The sequence below is a fragment of the Ctenocephalides felis genome, unplaced genomic scaffold (assembly GCF_003426905.1).
Source record: "Ctenocephalides felis isolate EL2017-DRISC unplaced genomic scaffold, ASM342690v1 CF-g0.4_SCAFFOLD_01170, whole genome shotgun sequence".
NCBI lineage: Eukaryota > Metazoa > Arthropoda > Insecta > Siphonaptera > Pulicidae > Ctenocephalides > Ctenocephalides felis.
This window is the reverse complement of record NW_020537324.1, coordinates 3,681,998-3,698,406: the sequence shown is the minus strand read 5'-3', so window position 1 is coordinate 3,698,406 and position 16,409 is coordinate 3,681,998. Positions and strand designations below refer to the sequence as shown.

The 16,409-nt window shown below is 31.0% G+C and overlaps 1 protein-coding gene across 1 annotated transcript; it reads left to right on the top strand.

Moving 5' to 3' along the window:
- Positions 1–40: 40 nt before the first annotated feature.
- Positions 41–3,280, top strand: LOC113367962 (protein FAM151B-like). The gene is made up of 6 exons (XM_026609531.1): positions 41–113; positions 1,530–1,769; positions 1,996–2,165; positions 2,233–2,367; positions 2,443–2,572; positions 2,637–3,280. Exons 2-6 carry the CDS (start codon positions 1,547–1,549, stop codon positions 2,981–2,983), a joined length of 1,005 nt encoding a protein of 334 aa, XP_026465316.1. The 5' UTR covers positions 41–113; positions 1,530–1,546; the 3' UTR covers positions 2,984–3,280.
- The last annotated feature ends 13,129 nt before the right edge of the window (positions 3,281–16,409 follow it).

Sequence of the window (16,409 nt, the reverse complement as noted above, 5' to 3'; positions counted from 1 at the left end):
GAAGTCGATATGTATTAATAATGTATACTTTACTTGAAACAGGCACCTAAAAATAGCAAAACTGTATTGTTTAATCAGATTGAGATCAGGACGCACTTGTCAGCTTGATCGAGGTGAGATAAAATCAGATTTTGTATACGCAAGTGATTTGCAAAATTGAAATTGATTTATTCTTCATTTTGTGATATAAATAATATACGGCTAGCGCATATATTTTTTCAAAAAAGAATACGTTCCTGGTTTATTATCACACACTTTGACCTCTTCATATCATTTGAACGTTAAATTCTATCTTGTATTATCACATGGGCTGGAAATAACGAGAAAAGGAACGGGGGAAGTCTTTAGAATTTGGTATAATACAATAATGATCATACAGAAGTTGATAACTTTGCGGTAAAATAATATTTTAATATTATTTTTGAATATGTATTAGTTTTTAAAATGGCATATGATTTTGATAAATGTTTAAATTAGGTAGGAATCTAACATTTGTTTCTTATGCTCATATCAGATGTTAATGTGAAATAATTATGACCAAGGCCCCTAAATTTGTATGATATGTATTATTTCTTCTAGTGTAGAAATAACAATTTATAAGTTGGCATATGCAATTTTATATTCAGTTTGTATTTGGGAAACCAGAAATAAAATAATATACACAATAAAATAAATATGGTCCAATATCACTTCTCTAAAATTGAGTTCCCAACAACTGCTTTTAAATTAATATGAATTGGGTTGTCGATTCTTGTCGGTATAATCATTTCTAATTTCAGAATAGTCGTTGGTGATAATATTCAAATAAATAGATTCGTATTTTTTTTTATAATAAAATGTATAATAATTATTAAAATCACTTACCATATCTGAACAATTGGTCGGTCATCGCAGGTAGCCAGGATGATGAGCCCTAAAATAATATTCATTGGTATGTTAGTGCCATTAAAAAATATAGTTTCTCAAAATTGAAAATTTTGAAGGTGCAGAAACATAACATAAAATTCAAATAAAGTAATTAGAACGGTTTGTTTTTTGATTCTTTGAATGCTTATAGTCTATTATAATACTAATATTATAAATATTTATTTTATTTCTGAAATAGTAATTTAAATAATTTTGTATGCACGCACTGAAAATCTACAAACTTCTCACAAATTATTTTATAACCGTACGTTTAGAATTAAATATTCAAAATATACTATATAATAAATATACTATATAAGTACACAATTTTAATTGTTGTTTTTAATATTTTAAAGGTATTTTAGTGTGTTAAATATTATAAGCATATTATTTTTGAAAATATCAACACAATGCACACCTTTTTATTATTATTAAAAGACTCAATAAAATGATGAAAAAAGGGTGTAGTGTTTTCAAAGTAATATGTTTTTCATTCGTATTACGACATACATTATATATAAAGACCAAAATGAAGTTTTCGTCATTTTTCTAAAAATTGAGTTTTTTTTATTTCCGAACTAATGCCGCCATCGTTTGAATTTTAATCGAATTCTTCGACCCAGGCGCTGCAGTGTTCGTCATGGCAGCCGCCGCTGTCGGCATCGGCTCGAGACGTCAAAAGTCCGACGGCGACGAAGACACAAGCCGTTGCGGTTCCGGCGAGTGCGCGAAGGTGGACCAGGCGAAGAGCGAAAACTGCGGAAGGTACACACCGGACTTCTTCAACATGGGGACCAACCTGGCTGGAATCACATGGGCGCATGCTGTTAATTCGAAAACACTCCTGGATAACGCGCTTCGAGGTACGTGCAATGGTGCAATGGTGCAATGTCATCTCGGAAGGTCGAGGGCAAAGAACAACGAGCGAAGGGACATCGGCTAAAGCGTTCAGGACGGCCGTGCCAGATGGCGCCTTGTTTAATCGTCTTTAGATTAAATTGATCGCGTTGTCGTTATAAAATCAAAAATAACTTTTGTCCTTCATATTTCTTTTACTTAAAATTACTTATGAATAATTTATCTTTTCAGATAAAGCGATCATGATGCTCGAAGCTGACGTTATTATTGGAACATTACCTGAAGGAACTTTAATTAATGAAAAATGCAACGGATGTGTTACAAGTGCAATTGATAACAAAGTAACATCCAATTTGCCTGTGATGGGGCATCCACCAGCTACAAACTCCGATTTGAGTCTGGTAAACTTATTTTTGATAATATAAATTAATAATGAATCAATAATAATTTATATCTTTTCATTTACAGGAAGTGATGCTAAAGAACGTGATAGCTCATAATCGTGAATATAAACCTGGTGGACCAAAAGGTCTTAAACTGGACTTCAAGACGATAGAAGCATTCGAAGCTTCATTACCGATTTTGATCCAATATTATCCAAAAGTAAGCATCAAATATAAATGATTTATAATCAAGACTTATGAAAATATATGTGTTTTATGTTTACGTTACTACCAGATCGAATTTCCACTGTGGTTGAACGCAGATATTCTGCCAGGTCCTGGTGAAGATAACGATAAAGTGCCTGTCGATGCGCATAGATTTTTGCGCGGTGCCTCTAATTTCCCAACGTCTAAACTATCTCTAGGTTTGCATGAATATATAACATTACTTTGATACATATCATTTGCAATCGGTCTTTTCCTTTCTAGGATGGACAACCCGGTATGGTATGGATTACCCAAGCGTTACGCAATCTGCGCCCCCGGATCTAGTCTCATATAAAAAGCAGCACATGACGGATATGCTGTCATTGCTTCAATCATACGTTGACAATCGAAACGTAACGTTTCCCGTTCGCGCCGGTTTAGCCGCAAACTGCTCCGAGCTGATGCTGTTGCTGCTGCAGGAGCGCCCGACGTACACTCTGACAATCTGGTCAGCCGAAAAAGATTTTGTGGATTACGTTAAATTAAATTCGCTTCTACAGCAAGTTGGGACCGATAGATTTTATTTAGACGTGCCGAAAATTTTATCAGAAAAACTAAAGTATGTTTGATTAGTTAATTTTAATTTAAGTAGGAGACAATTGTATTTTATTTGGTGACTGGCACATAGTAGCTTAGATTTTAATGAATGGACATATATCTTTATTTTATTCATGAAGACAATTGTTGCAGGTAATATTGCTAGACAAATTCATATATTTAAAAGACTTACAGTTCAGCGCCTTAAATAATTGATTAATCACATTAGTATTAAATATATTACTGCATAAATAATAAAACGGGTCATTTTGCCTTCAAGTGGAAAACAAAAATCACGATATAGTACAAATACTCCAGTAATAATTAAAATAGATTAAGGAAGATTATATATTTAAATGTAAAAAAATAGTTCAAATAATCACGCTTATAATATTATCTTTCTGAGAAATTTTGTAATCACAATTTAATATATGATTATACAAAATTAAAATCAATTTCCAATAATGCCTTCAGAAATATTTTACCATGTATGATTAAAATATGAACTGTTCAATAAATTTTCAAGAGACGAAATGTGTTATGCATGATATACCTATATTTTCCAGATGCCGTCAGAAGTCCAGGTTGTCCAGACAAGTTTTAGCAAAGATCGGAATTTTCGGTGCAGCTTTGGCTGCATTTGCGATCTTGTATTTCAATATATTTTATTTTGACTAGTCGACTATAATAAAAAAATATGTTTCGTCAAATGAGAGAGCAAACGTCTATAAAATAAATTGTCTGTCTGCATTCCCTGTTTCATTAATAGTGTAATAACAATAAGTTTCATTGTATGGTAATGTCTGAAATTAAGTTCTTCAATATGAACTAAATGAATATAACAGTTTTTAACGAGATGTTGAGTATTTCGAAATGTGCAGCCGTAAACTTATCGTACGTGTAAATAGCATTTTTATGTATCCGCTCGTGATTTTATATACGAATTATTCTTGTTTGAAAAAATGGTAAATAGTAATAAACGAAATTGAAACGGATATGAAACAATTTCAATTCAAAATATATTAGTTGTTAAATAACATGCTATATAAATACTTGAGACTAAATTTTTAAAAATATTTCCACCTTAATAGTTTTCTGACATGGATTCTGAATAATTTTCTACCATTTATCTACAACGATTATGCTAATTCTATCGTTAGAAAAAACTTGGATGGCATTTATTCAAACAAGTACAAGCTCATAGAAGTAATTTAAATTCTGTTATCATGTTAAAAGCAAGAAAAGTGTTCAGTTTTACTTTTTGGAACAAAGTGTTAACTTGATAAACAGTATAATATATTGAAATAATTTTGCAAATTTGCTATGCAAATTACCTATTAGAAAATCGTTACAAAATAACGGACATCAAAGCCTATCGCACCTTTGAAATAAATGTTATAGAATAAATATAATTTGCTTTATTTGTAGCAATATTCAGTCTTCTGTTTTTTATAATAAAATAAAATGACACAACACTTTGTATTGTGTTATATTTTTGTAAACAATAATTTGTATGATTATAATAATTATGTTGTTTGGTGGAAATTTGCCCCTAAATCACAGCTTGTCATGGTTCTCGGAAAAGAATTTCGGGCTCATTTGTAATTACGGTGCAGGACAATGATGACAAAGAGCAAGGTTGTCGTTCTTTTTAATTTATATATACCACATATTCATTCAAAGAAATATTGTATTCAATTAACTTATTTAATCTCGTAGAAATTTATTATTCGATTATTCGAGGATACTCTTGGGGGTAATTGTGAACAACTGTCATGACGATATTGCAAGGACACGTGTTTAGCAATTGCATTTATACAATTAATAAGACCCTTGCTTTTATAGAAATCCCACTATGCCGGAAATTCCTAGAAAAACACTTTTGAGGAATGAGAACTAAATTTAATCAAACTGACCAAATGGGATTTTTCAATACATTTTATATACAATGAAGATTAAAACACTTGCATACTTCAAATTTAATCATATACGAGTCAATTATTAAAAGGTTAAAAAGCGTGTCACCATCAAACTTCCACATTATCACCGATTTCTCTCAATTTTTATATACCTTGCGATATTTTCGAAGAATTACGCCGAAATAAACATCATGGTCAAAATGAAGATTGCCAGCAAAACTTTCGCCAAAACCAAAAATTGTCATGTGCGTTTTGACCTAAATAATTTCCGACAGCCCATAAGCAAAATGCATTCAAGCTCATAATTCTGTTGGTTTTATCTCTCGGGTATAGTTTTACATTTTATATTCTACCTGGACCAGGGGCATACTGACAATAGTAGTAAGTCTATAGATCTTGGACAGGTGTGTGGCGTTAGTTATGGGGAACGGTCCTAATTATCCGGCTGACATTATGTGGCACGTTCTCTGAGCCAAATAGACGAATGTGCTAATATGCGCCGAGATCCGAAATTCTCTGCTCTATTTGTAAAGCTGTTAACTTTCGTACACGGCCTGGTCTGTATGTCATTAGAACACGACTATATTTTATTAATTAATACAAACAATATGTCAAACTATATTTGTTGTCCTAAAATTTAAATTATCTTCATCGTTAATATTCATTTATTCAGATAAAATATTTTGTTCTAGATACAATCGCGAGTGTTGTAAAATTATACTCCTTTTTATTGTGACGCTTAAGGCACGGGCTTAATTGGTTTTACTTTTAGGGCTTCGTACACTGAACTCATTCTATTTCATCAATTTTCCTACTTTTATATGCAAGCCCCATTCATTTCGTTCATAAAATGTGCTTTCTTAATTGAAAAACTATCTACTTAGTATTATTTATAACGACAGCGAAGTCAAATTATTAAATATTTATAGACATAATTGCTTTTACCTCATCTAAACTCATATCAATTAAAGTTAATTATCTCATTCCAACGATTAACTTTACATTTTTCTTATTTGTATATGCTACACATTACCACTACTTTCTATTTTCAATGCGTGACTGGTCAGAAAAGAAATTTTCCATGCTGAAAAATAGCAGTTGCTTAACAAATTTCTAAGAATTGTCCATTAAATCGATTTCTGAATTGATTCGAATGCGTTCCTCGTAAGCATGTGCGAGAAAAGCATTCGACTTATAAATCTCTTAACGATGTAATCTGTTCTGCTATATATTTAAAGCCAGACAAAAATCTTTACAGGCCTCGTGCTGAATCACACCGACATGGATAATGGATACTGGAAAACTATTTACAATCTAATTAAAACCTCTTTAGGAAAAATTAAGTCGATTTATTGTGCAGATAAGGGAAAACTTTGATTAATAATATCCACGAAAACTTTTGAACAATTGTGCTAAAACATGTTTTTTAAAACGCGTAATTGCATGTCTTAAGTCATTGACCTGATTATGTTACTAGTGCTAGTGTGCAAAAAAAATACATTGAATATCAGATGATCCCCTATTTATCATCTCAACTGACTGATTTATTCTCCGTGCATAGATGCATCAAATCGTCACGTTTCAAAGCGTCGGACCAGAAAAACTAAAGCTGCAAACTTCACCTTTGAGTATTCTGCTGGCAAAAAATAATTTAAATGGAATTTGCGGCGTAAAGTGTCAACACAGAGTTATTTACTGATTGTGAGTACGAACACTTAACGCAGATTTATATCGGTGAGCGTTCGCACCAGACAGGTCGGAGCCCGCCGCTGCCGCACGGCAAACACTTCAATTGTCGCGAGTGATTGTTTATGACGCCAGCAGCATTTTTTTCTAAGTTTCTTATTTTTTTCGCGAAGAACAATAATGCGTTTTATGAAATATGCTATTGCACGCTTGCCTTGTCTTATTTATTCACCTTAGACCAGAGAGGTAGGTTGGGGGCTAGGAAACAGCATTGATTGAATAGTTTCTGGTTTAATTTTATGGGCATTCCAATATTTATCAATCAGTGTAAAACTATAATATATAAATGCCGTCGATTTGAAGAAAATTTTTGAACTTTATGTAAGCTTTTTTAACAAATTAACCCATGCCTTAAATTGACCTGCGCGTTAATGTAAAATTAAGGTAAAATGTTGCTTAAGATGCTTTCTTAAGAAGATATAAGAATTTCATAAGAGCGCTTGGAATAAAATAAGTAGTCTCGTTTGACTTACACATAAATAGTAAGAATAAGAAAATGTCTAGTATTTTTTTTAATTTTGCATTTACACGAAGTTATAAACACTGAACTATAATTTGCTTATATCTACAATAACATTTTCATTGTTTTGCTGTCAAAATATAACACTACAAAAAGTTGTTACAAATTACGAATTGTTAGTAGTCTATGTCTATGATGAAAATATATAGATAAGATGGAAACTCCTCGTTTTATGATCAAAACTATATTTGGTGTGTGGATGAGCTATTTGTTCAAAGTGATAGCAATTAATTTTGAATAAAAATAGAATGTTAAGTCCCATTTATCTCAATCAACTTAAATAAATTTTTAATTGCCATTTTTATCTATGAAGAAAATGCAACATTTGAAATAGTTTTTTTAAAATTTGTTTTATTATTAAAATAAATTAATATTCTTATAATTTATTAAATGTATACGGGAAGTTTCAGCAATTTGCCTTAAGGCACGATGCCATACACCACCACATATCATATTACAATCTGACAAAAAGGGGTTTTTATAGTAATTTTTTTCGAGTTACACGTTTTTTATGAAACCTATTTCCGTGTAAAACGAGGAATAAGTGTGTTCTTATTTTTCTAAATATAATGATAATATAACGATATAATGATAATAGTTTTAACGTCTTGTGTCGATAAAATTTATATGAAAACTACAAATCATATGATTTGTACAAAAAATACGATATATAAATATCTTTATTTTGCAAAATATGGTTTACCAGAAAAATGATTTTTAGTTTTTTTCACAAATTATTTCATATTCAAAAGGCATTCATGAGAAACATGTTTGAGAATTAGTGTTGTGCTGTTAACGCGATAGAGCACGGAAAGTTCTAGTTCTTGTGCGCATTCTTGTATTTTTAACCCGATGCTCTTGTAAGTTCAATGATTCCAAATCAATAGGTTTGCGGTTCGGACCATCATGCAAGTGCTATTCTAAGTTCTACGATTCATAAATAGCATAAGTTAAAATCACTTATGCACAAGCTAAATAACTTACGAGCACTTGACTTGGACAATTCCAGCTCTATTTCCTATCGGAGCACTAAAAAAAAATTATAAACGAATCCCTCTGCAATGAACTTCCAACGCAAATTCATACCTATCATCCAATTACGATGAAATTTTGTGTTATTAAGATATCATCAACAGGTACAAGTCTAAATACAAAATATACTACATTGTCTTTTTCTATCTAACTATTTCCATCGGCCGTCACTAAATTAATCTTTTTCCTGTCCGAAGACGGAATGTCCTGCGACTCTCCGTGGGCGTTTGGAACGTGTCAACTTAACAAGACTGTCCTGCCTTCTTGTGTATTCTAATAAAGATAATAACAATATTTCATATTTAATCCGACGCGGATTGATCTATTATACAACTTTATAACGGCTAGGGTGAACACTTTTTATAGATTCCCATCTTATTATGAATATTCTCGTTAGTGGTGTCGGACGGGGAAATTGGAATAAAGATTTTCAAGATGTCGACCATAAGCAAGATGGTAAATGAGAGATTTGATATACAGCTTGAATCAAAAATAATCATTAATTAAAATAAAATAATAAAGTTGATTTTTTTGTAAATTTACAATTAGATTTATGTTATTTTATAATTTAAAAATAATAATTCAGAAACATTTTATTGATTAATAAAATTAAAATTCCAATAATCAAACTTATTGTTATAGCTTAATACTGTTTAAATAATTAATTTAATTTCATTTTCTTTTAAATTTTATATCGTTCTTACTTACACCACTACTTCATTAATGTCTAATAAAATGTAATCTTTCAAATGTGATGTAACGAAAAGGGTTGTCGAGCGAATTGATCGGTCATGCTGAAGTTCCTAACAATGAAATAATTAAAATCACATTCCAAATAATAAAAAACTAACACGTTTGATTGATGATTCGATAGTAATAACCCAATGAATATCTCATACTTCTAAGGGTAAATATAAATTTCTAAGTCATGTTTGTTTGTATTGGAATGATTTACCCCCACTCGAATGAATACTGGTAGCTATTTTAAGGATTACGATATTTATGCCACCCATAGTAAATCCTAAATAATGATCTCCAATAAATATCCTACGTACAGTAGAAAAAAGTTACAAATCACGTCGATGATAAACATATTTTGATATAACGTTGTAATCGTATTAAATATTTTGATCATATAAATTGTATAATAAATAGGAAATGTACGTTCACAATATGTTTGTTTCATAATGAATAGGACAAAATGAAAAAGATGAATTTATATATAAATATAAAATAACAATTTTAATTATGCCTCTATAAAGTTTCGTACTAGAATAGATATTCATATAATTGTCATTGCTCATATATTTCTCGGCTTATTCTTACATTTTATGACGCTACTTCTATTTTACTGTATTGTTACTGCTTTTATATTTTATCCGTTCGTAACATACAATATTTATATTAGGTGCTAACAATAACTTTGATAGCGCCTATAAACTTCTGTAATTGAAGCAAGAAATCATTGCGTAATTTATGATCTCATGTTCAATACCAATAACTTTATGTTCAACTAAATGGATACACATTTTATGATTGAATTGGAATGGGCAATATACACATGAGCTTACGAGTAGAAATATCCTTTTTCCTGAATCACTACAGCTGCGTATAATTTTTAGGGCGGCGCACAAAGGGAGAAAGTATGCTATTTGAGCAGAAATGAATTGTTTTGGTTAAATTACTTTTGTATAAAATATTCTGCTTTATAGGAAACATTGGTCGAAATAGATCTTGTTCATTTTAACTTAAGATTAAAAGTGCTGTACAGATTAATATCTATTTATATCGTGCCAAAAATCAAAAGTTAACTAATCGGAAAGACAACTAATGTAAAAGGTTGAAAAGTAAAATCGATACTTGATCTACGAGTCAACATTGATTCTGGATAAGAAAAAATTTTAGAACTTAATTTTATTAATCAAAATCATTTATTTTCGTTTTATATTACAGTCAGAATTTATTTCGTTTTATACAGAATGTTATTAAATCTAGTATAGAGTTGTAGAAATTTGCTAAATGCTGAACACGACAGAGTCAAATATATGTAATAATAAAAATTTCGTTTGAAAGTCAAGTTCAAGAGTTATTCAATGATAATTTCAAACCAGACGAATCATTTTCAATTGCCAAAATGATAAGTTTCAAAATTATTTATTACATTGTCATGGTAATAGTTTGAAAGTCAAGTTCAAGCGCTAATTAGTGACACTTTTAGACCAGGTAAATCATTTTCGATTTCACACGACCGTCCGCGGCGGTCGTGCGTATGAAATTTGAACGGTTTCGGTAGGGCCGCGACCGCGATGCGGTACGTGCCGATAGAGCCGACTGATATGACTACATCAGCAGATGACCAGATCTGAATGCACCAGAAGAGCGCACGGCAGATGAAGCATTAGTGTGCGTGCAGGGAGCGAAAGTGGGGGCAGCCGGCGTGCGGCGCTCGAGTCGGCCACAATTTACCAAAGATACGACAGTCAGCCGCGCGGTCTATTGACGCAAACAGCGTGCGAGGCGCTTACACGTGTTACTGTTAAATTACTAAAAAGATCACCGGCCAAAACTAATTATAAAGCTGTACTGATTACTTTTGAATGAAGTGGAGGAAACGAATTTATTTTCACAGTTCTTCAAATTCCCTGCAAATGCTAATTAATTCTAAGCCGGTTGATTAAATTTTTATAAAACATTATATAGCAAAGTTTTTGAAAATTTATATATAAAAAATTAATATAATTAATTTAAATTAAGTTCAAAAATAAATACAAATTATCACATTGTACTGGCAAGCACTTACAATTATTTTTTAAATCAAGCAGTGTTTGAATTGTTTTATGTGCAATATTTTTTGTTTGGTGATGTGCATTGAACAAGTTAATAAGTTTATATTGAATTAATTAAAAATATTGAGTATCAATAAAATTGAGTATGGACAAAATATTTGAAGTCAATATTTCAATATTCAACTACACTAAAAGAAGACTTCATATTGCGTTTGCAAACGTTTCAATGTCCGATCGGGAACCGTGAAAGCTGATTTTTATCAATGACTAATCGCAATTTATCCTAATGTATCAGCGATGTCTCAAATCTCACCGCTTTTGAAGTTCCTCTTGTTGCTCCTTTTGCATTTAAGTTACCACAGGGCGGAGCCCCGTCACGAAAGACGCTACCCTGAACTCAAGAAGCATAATTGGCACGAGAGGGCATCTGCGGTTGAAAGATTTAGCAGTTCTGGAAGGCATTTAAACAATAGACATGGTCATCATACGCGGCATCATGCCGTCTTCACCACGACTACCACCCAGTCGCCCTACGACGCGTTGTTGAAGAGATTGCCGAGCAGAGATCATCATCATAAAACTGATTCTGACTACGATAATTATGACTTAAAATGGTTCAATGGAAGAAAAAGAGCTATAAGTCACCATAAAAAATTTCCGTCCTACCAACACAGAAATTCTGATGTAAATGATTATGATAATTACGACCCTTTTGATGACGAAAATGATGATTTAGATCCAGATTATGGATTTGCATTTGCGAGATCTAGAAAGCCTCATCACAGGGCCACAACTTTGGCACCAAGAAGTTTGGATACAAGAAGGGATTTTATGCAAAGTGCATCGGAAAATGCAGACTACGAGTATTACGATGACGAAGAATACAAAGAAACCACGGTGAGTTTCGTAATGATATATTATTTGTTTTAACGACACATTGTCAGTAATATCAATATGTTGGATGAAATAAACGTGTGATTAAAATTCTAAAATAATGCGGTCACGCGGAAGATGACCTATTAGAGAATATGTGATGATACACGTATGTATATTAATATCAAAGCAAAAAAGATCAAACAACCATATTGAAATTAAACATTTACATGCTGGTGTAAAATAATATTTAAAAAAGTAATCTATAAATTATTTGTGTTAAAACTTAAAACTTAACAGTTTTTAAATCCTATAAAAATGCAAATTATTTCAAGGCCGCTTTGTAACTTGTATATTGCAAAGCCAAATATAAAATAAACTAACTCTATATTAAAAAAATTGATTGTGATGATTTATTTATTAATCCTATGCAAGCCACAAATTAAATTACGTATTCCAATGATTGCAAAGAATAGCTCAATTATGTGAACGACTTCCATCCAGTATAGGACCCAATTTCGAAATGTATAATTTATGATGTCAAACATTGATGTCATTGTATTTAAAATAGGTTCGCACCCTACCTCGAGGCCAAAAATCTTTACAACAACTTCCTGAATGTGGCGCCTGTACTATGTCAAATTACACAACATGCAATAGATGATTTTATCTTTTTATTACGAACGTTAAATTCAAGCAGCTCTCATAAATTATGTTAGGTTATAATCGTTTATTGCTTACATATTAATCTCTTGTATCAAGTAATAAAAATGCTGTGAGAAAAAAAATCATATACACTTTAACACTTTCTGTATCATATTGTGAAATTTATACAATTTTAGATTAGGCTCTTGTTAAAAAATAATATGAAAAACGATTTATTCTCTAATGGGGCATTTTACTATAATTTTCCTTTGGCAACAAAAATGAAGAAAACCTGAATTATGAGTGATATCTGACAGAAAGTTGACGATTAGCTGAGTTTCATTTGCATAATTCGGATCTGGTTATCTCGAGACGAAAGTTACAAAAAACACAATATGACTTTGCAAGGAAAATTCTTTGCTAAACTGATTAATGATTATGTTTTGACAACAAGCGTTTAATATGTGACAGAACTAGATATAGTAAATAAATCAATCCATGATTTTTAGAAATATTGCTTAAGTTGATTATTATAAATTTATATATCAGTATAAACAACGTAAATCCAATAAATACTCTGTAAAAAGCTTTATGATTGAATAGAATTTTCAGATAACTTTAACACCTGCAATCTTAATCAACTCAATAATTGTTAGATATTAGCCGGTAAACTATTTTTGTTAAAAAAATAGAGTACATTTTCATACCTACACTGATTTTGTAAATTCTGTATTTTATCGTTCTCTACATATCATATGGGAATAGCTAACAATTTCAGAGTCGATACAAAAATGTTGTGACATAACACAAATATACTACTATCTCGCGTTTTGACCTACTTAGTTTTGTATCCTCAATATATCAAACTCGGCATAGGCCGAAAAATGCATCAATACAATGTTTTCTCCTTGGACCATTCTCGTTCAATATTGCGGGCGTCATCATAAAATTACATATAATAACGTTTTGCAATCTCATCGAGCATCTTGATTTATTTTATTTGGTTGACAAGCTATCTTGTTGATCTACGAATATTTTAAAGCGGGATCTGTTATAAAAAATTTGATCGTATCATCATTAATAAAATTACTGAAATTGTAAAGAATCTGCAAACATGCTGCAGTTTTAATCTGCTACCATTTTTATTTGAAGTCTTTCCTGAAATTGTGTCAGATTTAAATGCAATTTATGCTAAAATTTTTGAGAATTTAGAAATTTAGCATTAGCAATCAGTGCTATTTTTATGTGTTCTTTCAGTTATTGTATGATGTAATTCCCATAGTCATAACCTATCATCATTAGAAGACAATCCAGTGGTTGTCCATTTTTTTGTTATGAGATTTTTAATAAGTGATGAGTTTTGGATTTGTATTTGTGAATAAAACGAAGTTTTAAACTAAGTTTTTTTATTGCTATCGAGGTACATAAAACCAGCATTTTTCATTTATGTATTTCATTTATTTAATTTAATTCATTGATATCAATAATATAATTAAGTTTTTTTCCTATCTTAAATTTCTTTATTTAATCAATTGATTCATTTATAATATATATTGTTTGTTTATTATAAACACCAAAACTATAACTACATTATAAGATAATATAAAAAATAAAACATCCAATTTTTTTTGATGATTAAGAATCAAGATGATCCAGTTGGGTGGAGATGAATTACCATCGCGTAAGGCTATTTTTACTTAAAATCATATTTGAATTTATATTTTCAAGTCACAACTGATATCAGGTGGTTCAAGGCAGGAGTTGAACCTGGAACCATGTGGTTGGAAATCCTTAAATGTATCATGTAAAAAAATAATAATAATGAATCTGTAAATATGTAATTATATGTTGAATCAAATTGAATTTTTTCATATAATTTTGGCTGTTATTTATGAGTTTATAATCTTTATGTAAGCATTGTATTGTGCCTGCATACATTTTATCACGTTCGGTCCATTTATTTCGGGGGCGTCTCATCTTATGCAGAAACATCCATTATTATTACGATTCGTCGTGCTCCGCACCTGACGACAATGAACATTACCATCACGTTTTTATTCATTCATTCATTCTTTTCGGTCCTTTTATTTATTTATATTTTTTGCTTTATAATTCGGATCGTTCTCATTCTCGGACGTTCAATTCGCCTTCGTTTTTGAGTCGGTTTTGAGTCTCTGACTTGGGATTAAAATATCTAAATCTTCGAAAGGCAGCAACACCGCGTGAGGTATGTCATTATGGAACATTTGCCATTTGATGTTGCGCAGTAGTAATTGATTCACGGGCACACGGGCGAATAAAATGTTTGCATATATGAAAAGCTAAACGAGTTTTTCATGATATGTAGGCGCATCGCGTACAGGAATTGGACATATAATAATTCTAATATGAATATAAAATCTACATTTTAAATGAGAAACACATTTCGCAATGGTAAGAATTAATCTGCGTGGTCAATAATGTAGTTATTTAAAATAAATTACTATATCACTTGGTGATCACATGTTATTCATTTCTAATTCCTAAAAGAGTATGTTTTTATCAAGAAATCCGATTGATCAGGCAAAATGCCACTGACACCTATTTTCATTGTATGTTTTGCAAGAAATTGCACTTAGCAATTACAATATAATATAATAATAATGGTATAGATAATTTTATAGTTTAATAGCCCCATCATCATACATTTACAATGAGAGATCAATAGACTCTTTATGCCGCTCCTAAGACGTCCTGACGTCATTGTGAGGAATACCGTTCATACGAAGACCAACTCAGATCACATATGCATAATATGTATTATGGCTTTTGAACTTCTACATCTGACAGGGCTGAATATAATATTAATAATTTTAATGTCCAGAAATCGAAAGTATCAGATTAGAGCTATCAGACAACAGACCAGGAAATAAATTACACTTGCAATGATGGTAGATGGAAACAATGTAAGACTAGAATCATTTAAGTTTGCGCCTCAACATTAAATCTTATATGTTTTTTAAATAACTCACAAAATTGTAATATAATTAATGAAAAACGCCAAAAGTTTCCAAAAATCTATATGATATATTTAGAAGATTGTATATGAAATAACCAGTTGTAGGTGGCATTTTACCCTAGGTAGAGGACAATTCCGGTTTGGCCGGGATGTATGGTCCCGGATTTGCACACTGTGTCCCGGGATTTTTCTCAAAGCAATATTTTCCCGGATTTGATCCCCGGATTGCCCCGGAAAATATAGGCTTAAATTGAATTTTCCTCTTACTTGATATAAAATTACAATTACTCATCAAATATCTGAAAATGATATATGCAAGGAGTTATGCCTATATGAGTCAAGGCGTTATGAATATAAAAAATTGCCGAATGCAAAATTCCAAGGGGGTTTAAATAGCCTCTCACATTAATAATTTCGAACTGTTGTTTTCTATCTTACGAAATTAGCTAAAATTATGAAAACAAACTTTATGACTGCCTGACACAAATTCTTATTTTTTTGCTCATTTAAAAACTGATTTTTATCGCATTCTTACCCCCGCCCCTCCTAACAATTGTCGTCCTGTTTTTGATATAAAAAATATGGTCATCTTACCTAAGGTAACCAGATATGTAGAAATAATTAAATTAATCAATAAGTATTAAGATTAAATAAAACTTTTAAAAATAATAATATTTGAAAATTTGAAACGACCCATTTAAATTTTATATCAAGCATATTTTTTAGATTTAGGTAAAAATTTTGATATATGCTTCCACACACAATGACTTGGGTCAGCGAACATATATGAAAGTTGAGAATACCATTTAAATAAGATCAAACAAGAGGACCAAAGATAATTGAAAAAAATAGTTAAGAAATAATATAATATTTTTAACATGCATTTAATATTTTAAATAATCTTTTTAGAAGACCAGATGTTGTTATGATATTATTATC

Coding starts and splice junctions, on each gene's coding strand:
- LOC113367962 (XM_026609531.1), top strand. CDS start 1,547: ATGGCAGCCGCCGCTGTCGGCATCGGCTCGAGACGTCAAAAGTCCGAC. Junction 2,166..2,232: donor CAAACTCCGATTTGAGTCTG/GTAAACTTATTT, acceptor TTTCATTTACAG/GAAGTGATGCTAAAGAACGT. Junction 2,573..2,636: donor AACGTCTAAACTATCTCTAG/GTTTGCATGAAT, acceptor TTTCCTTTCTAG/GATGGACAACCCGGTATGGT.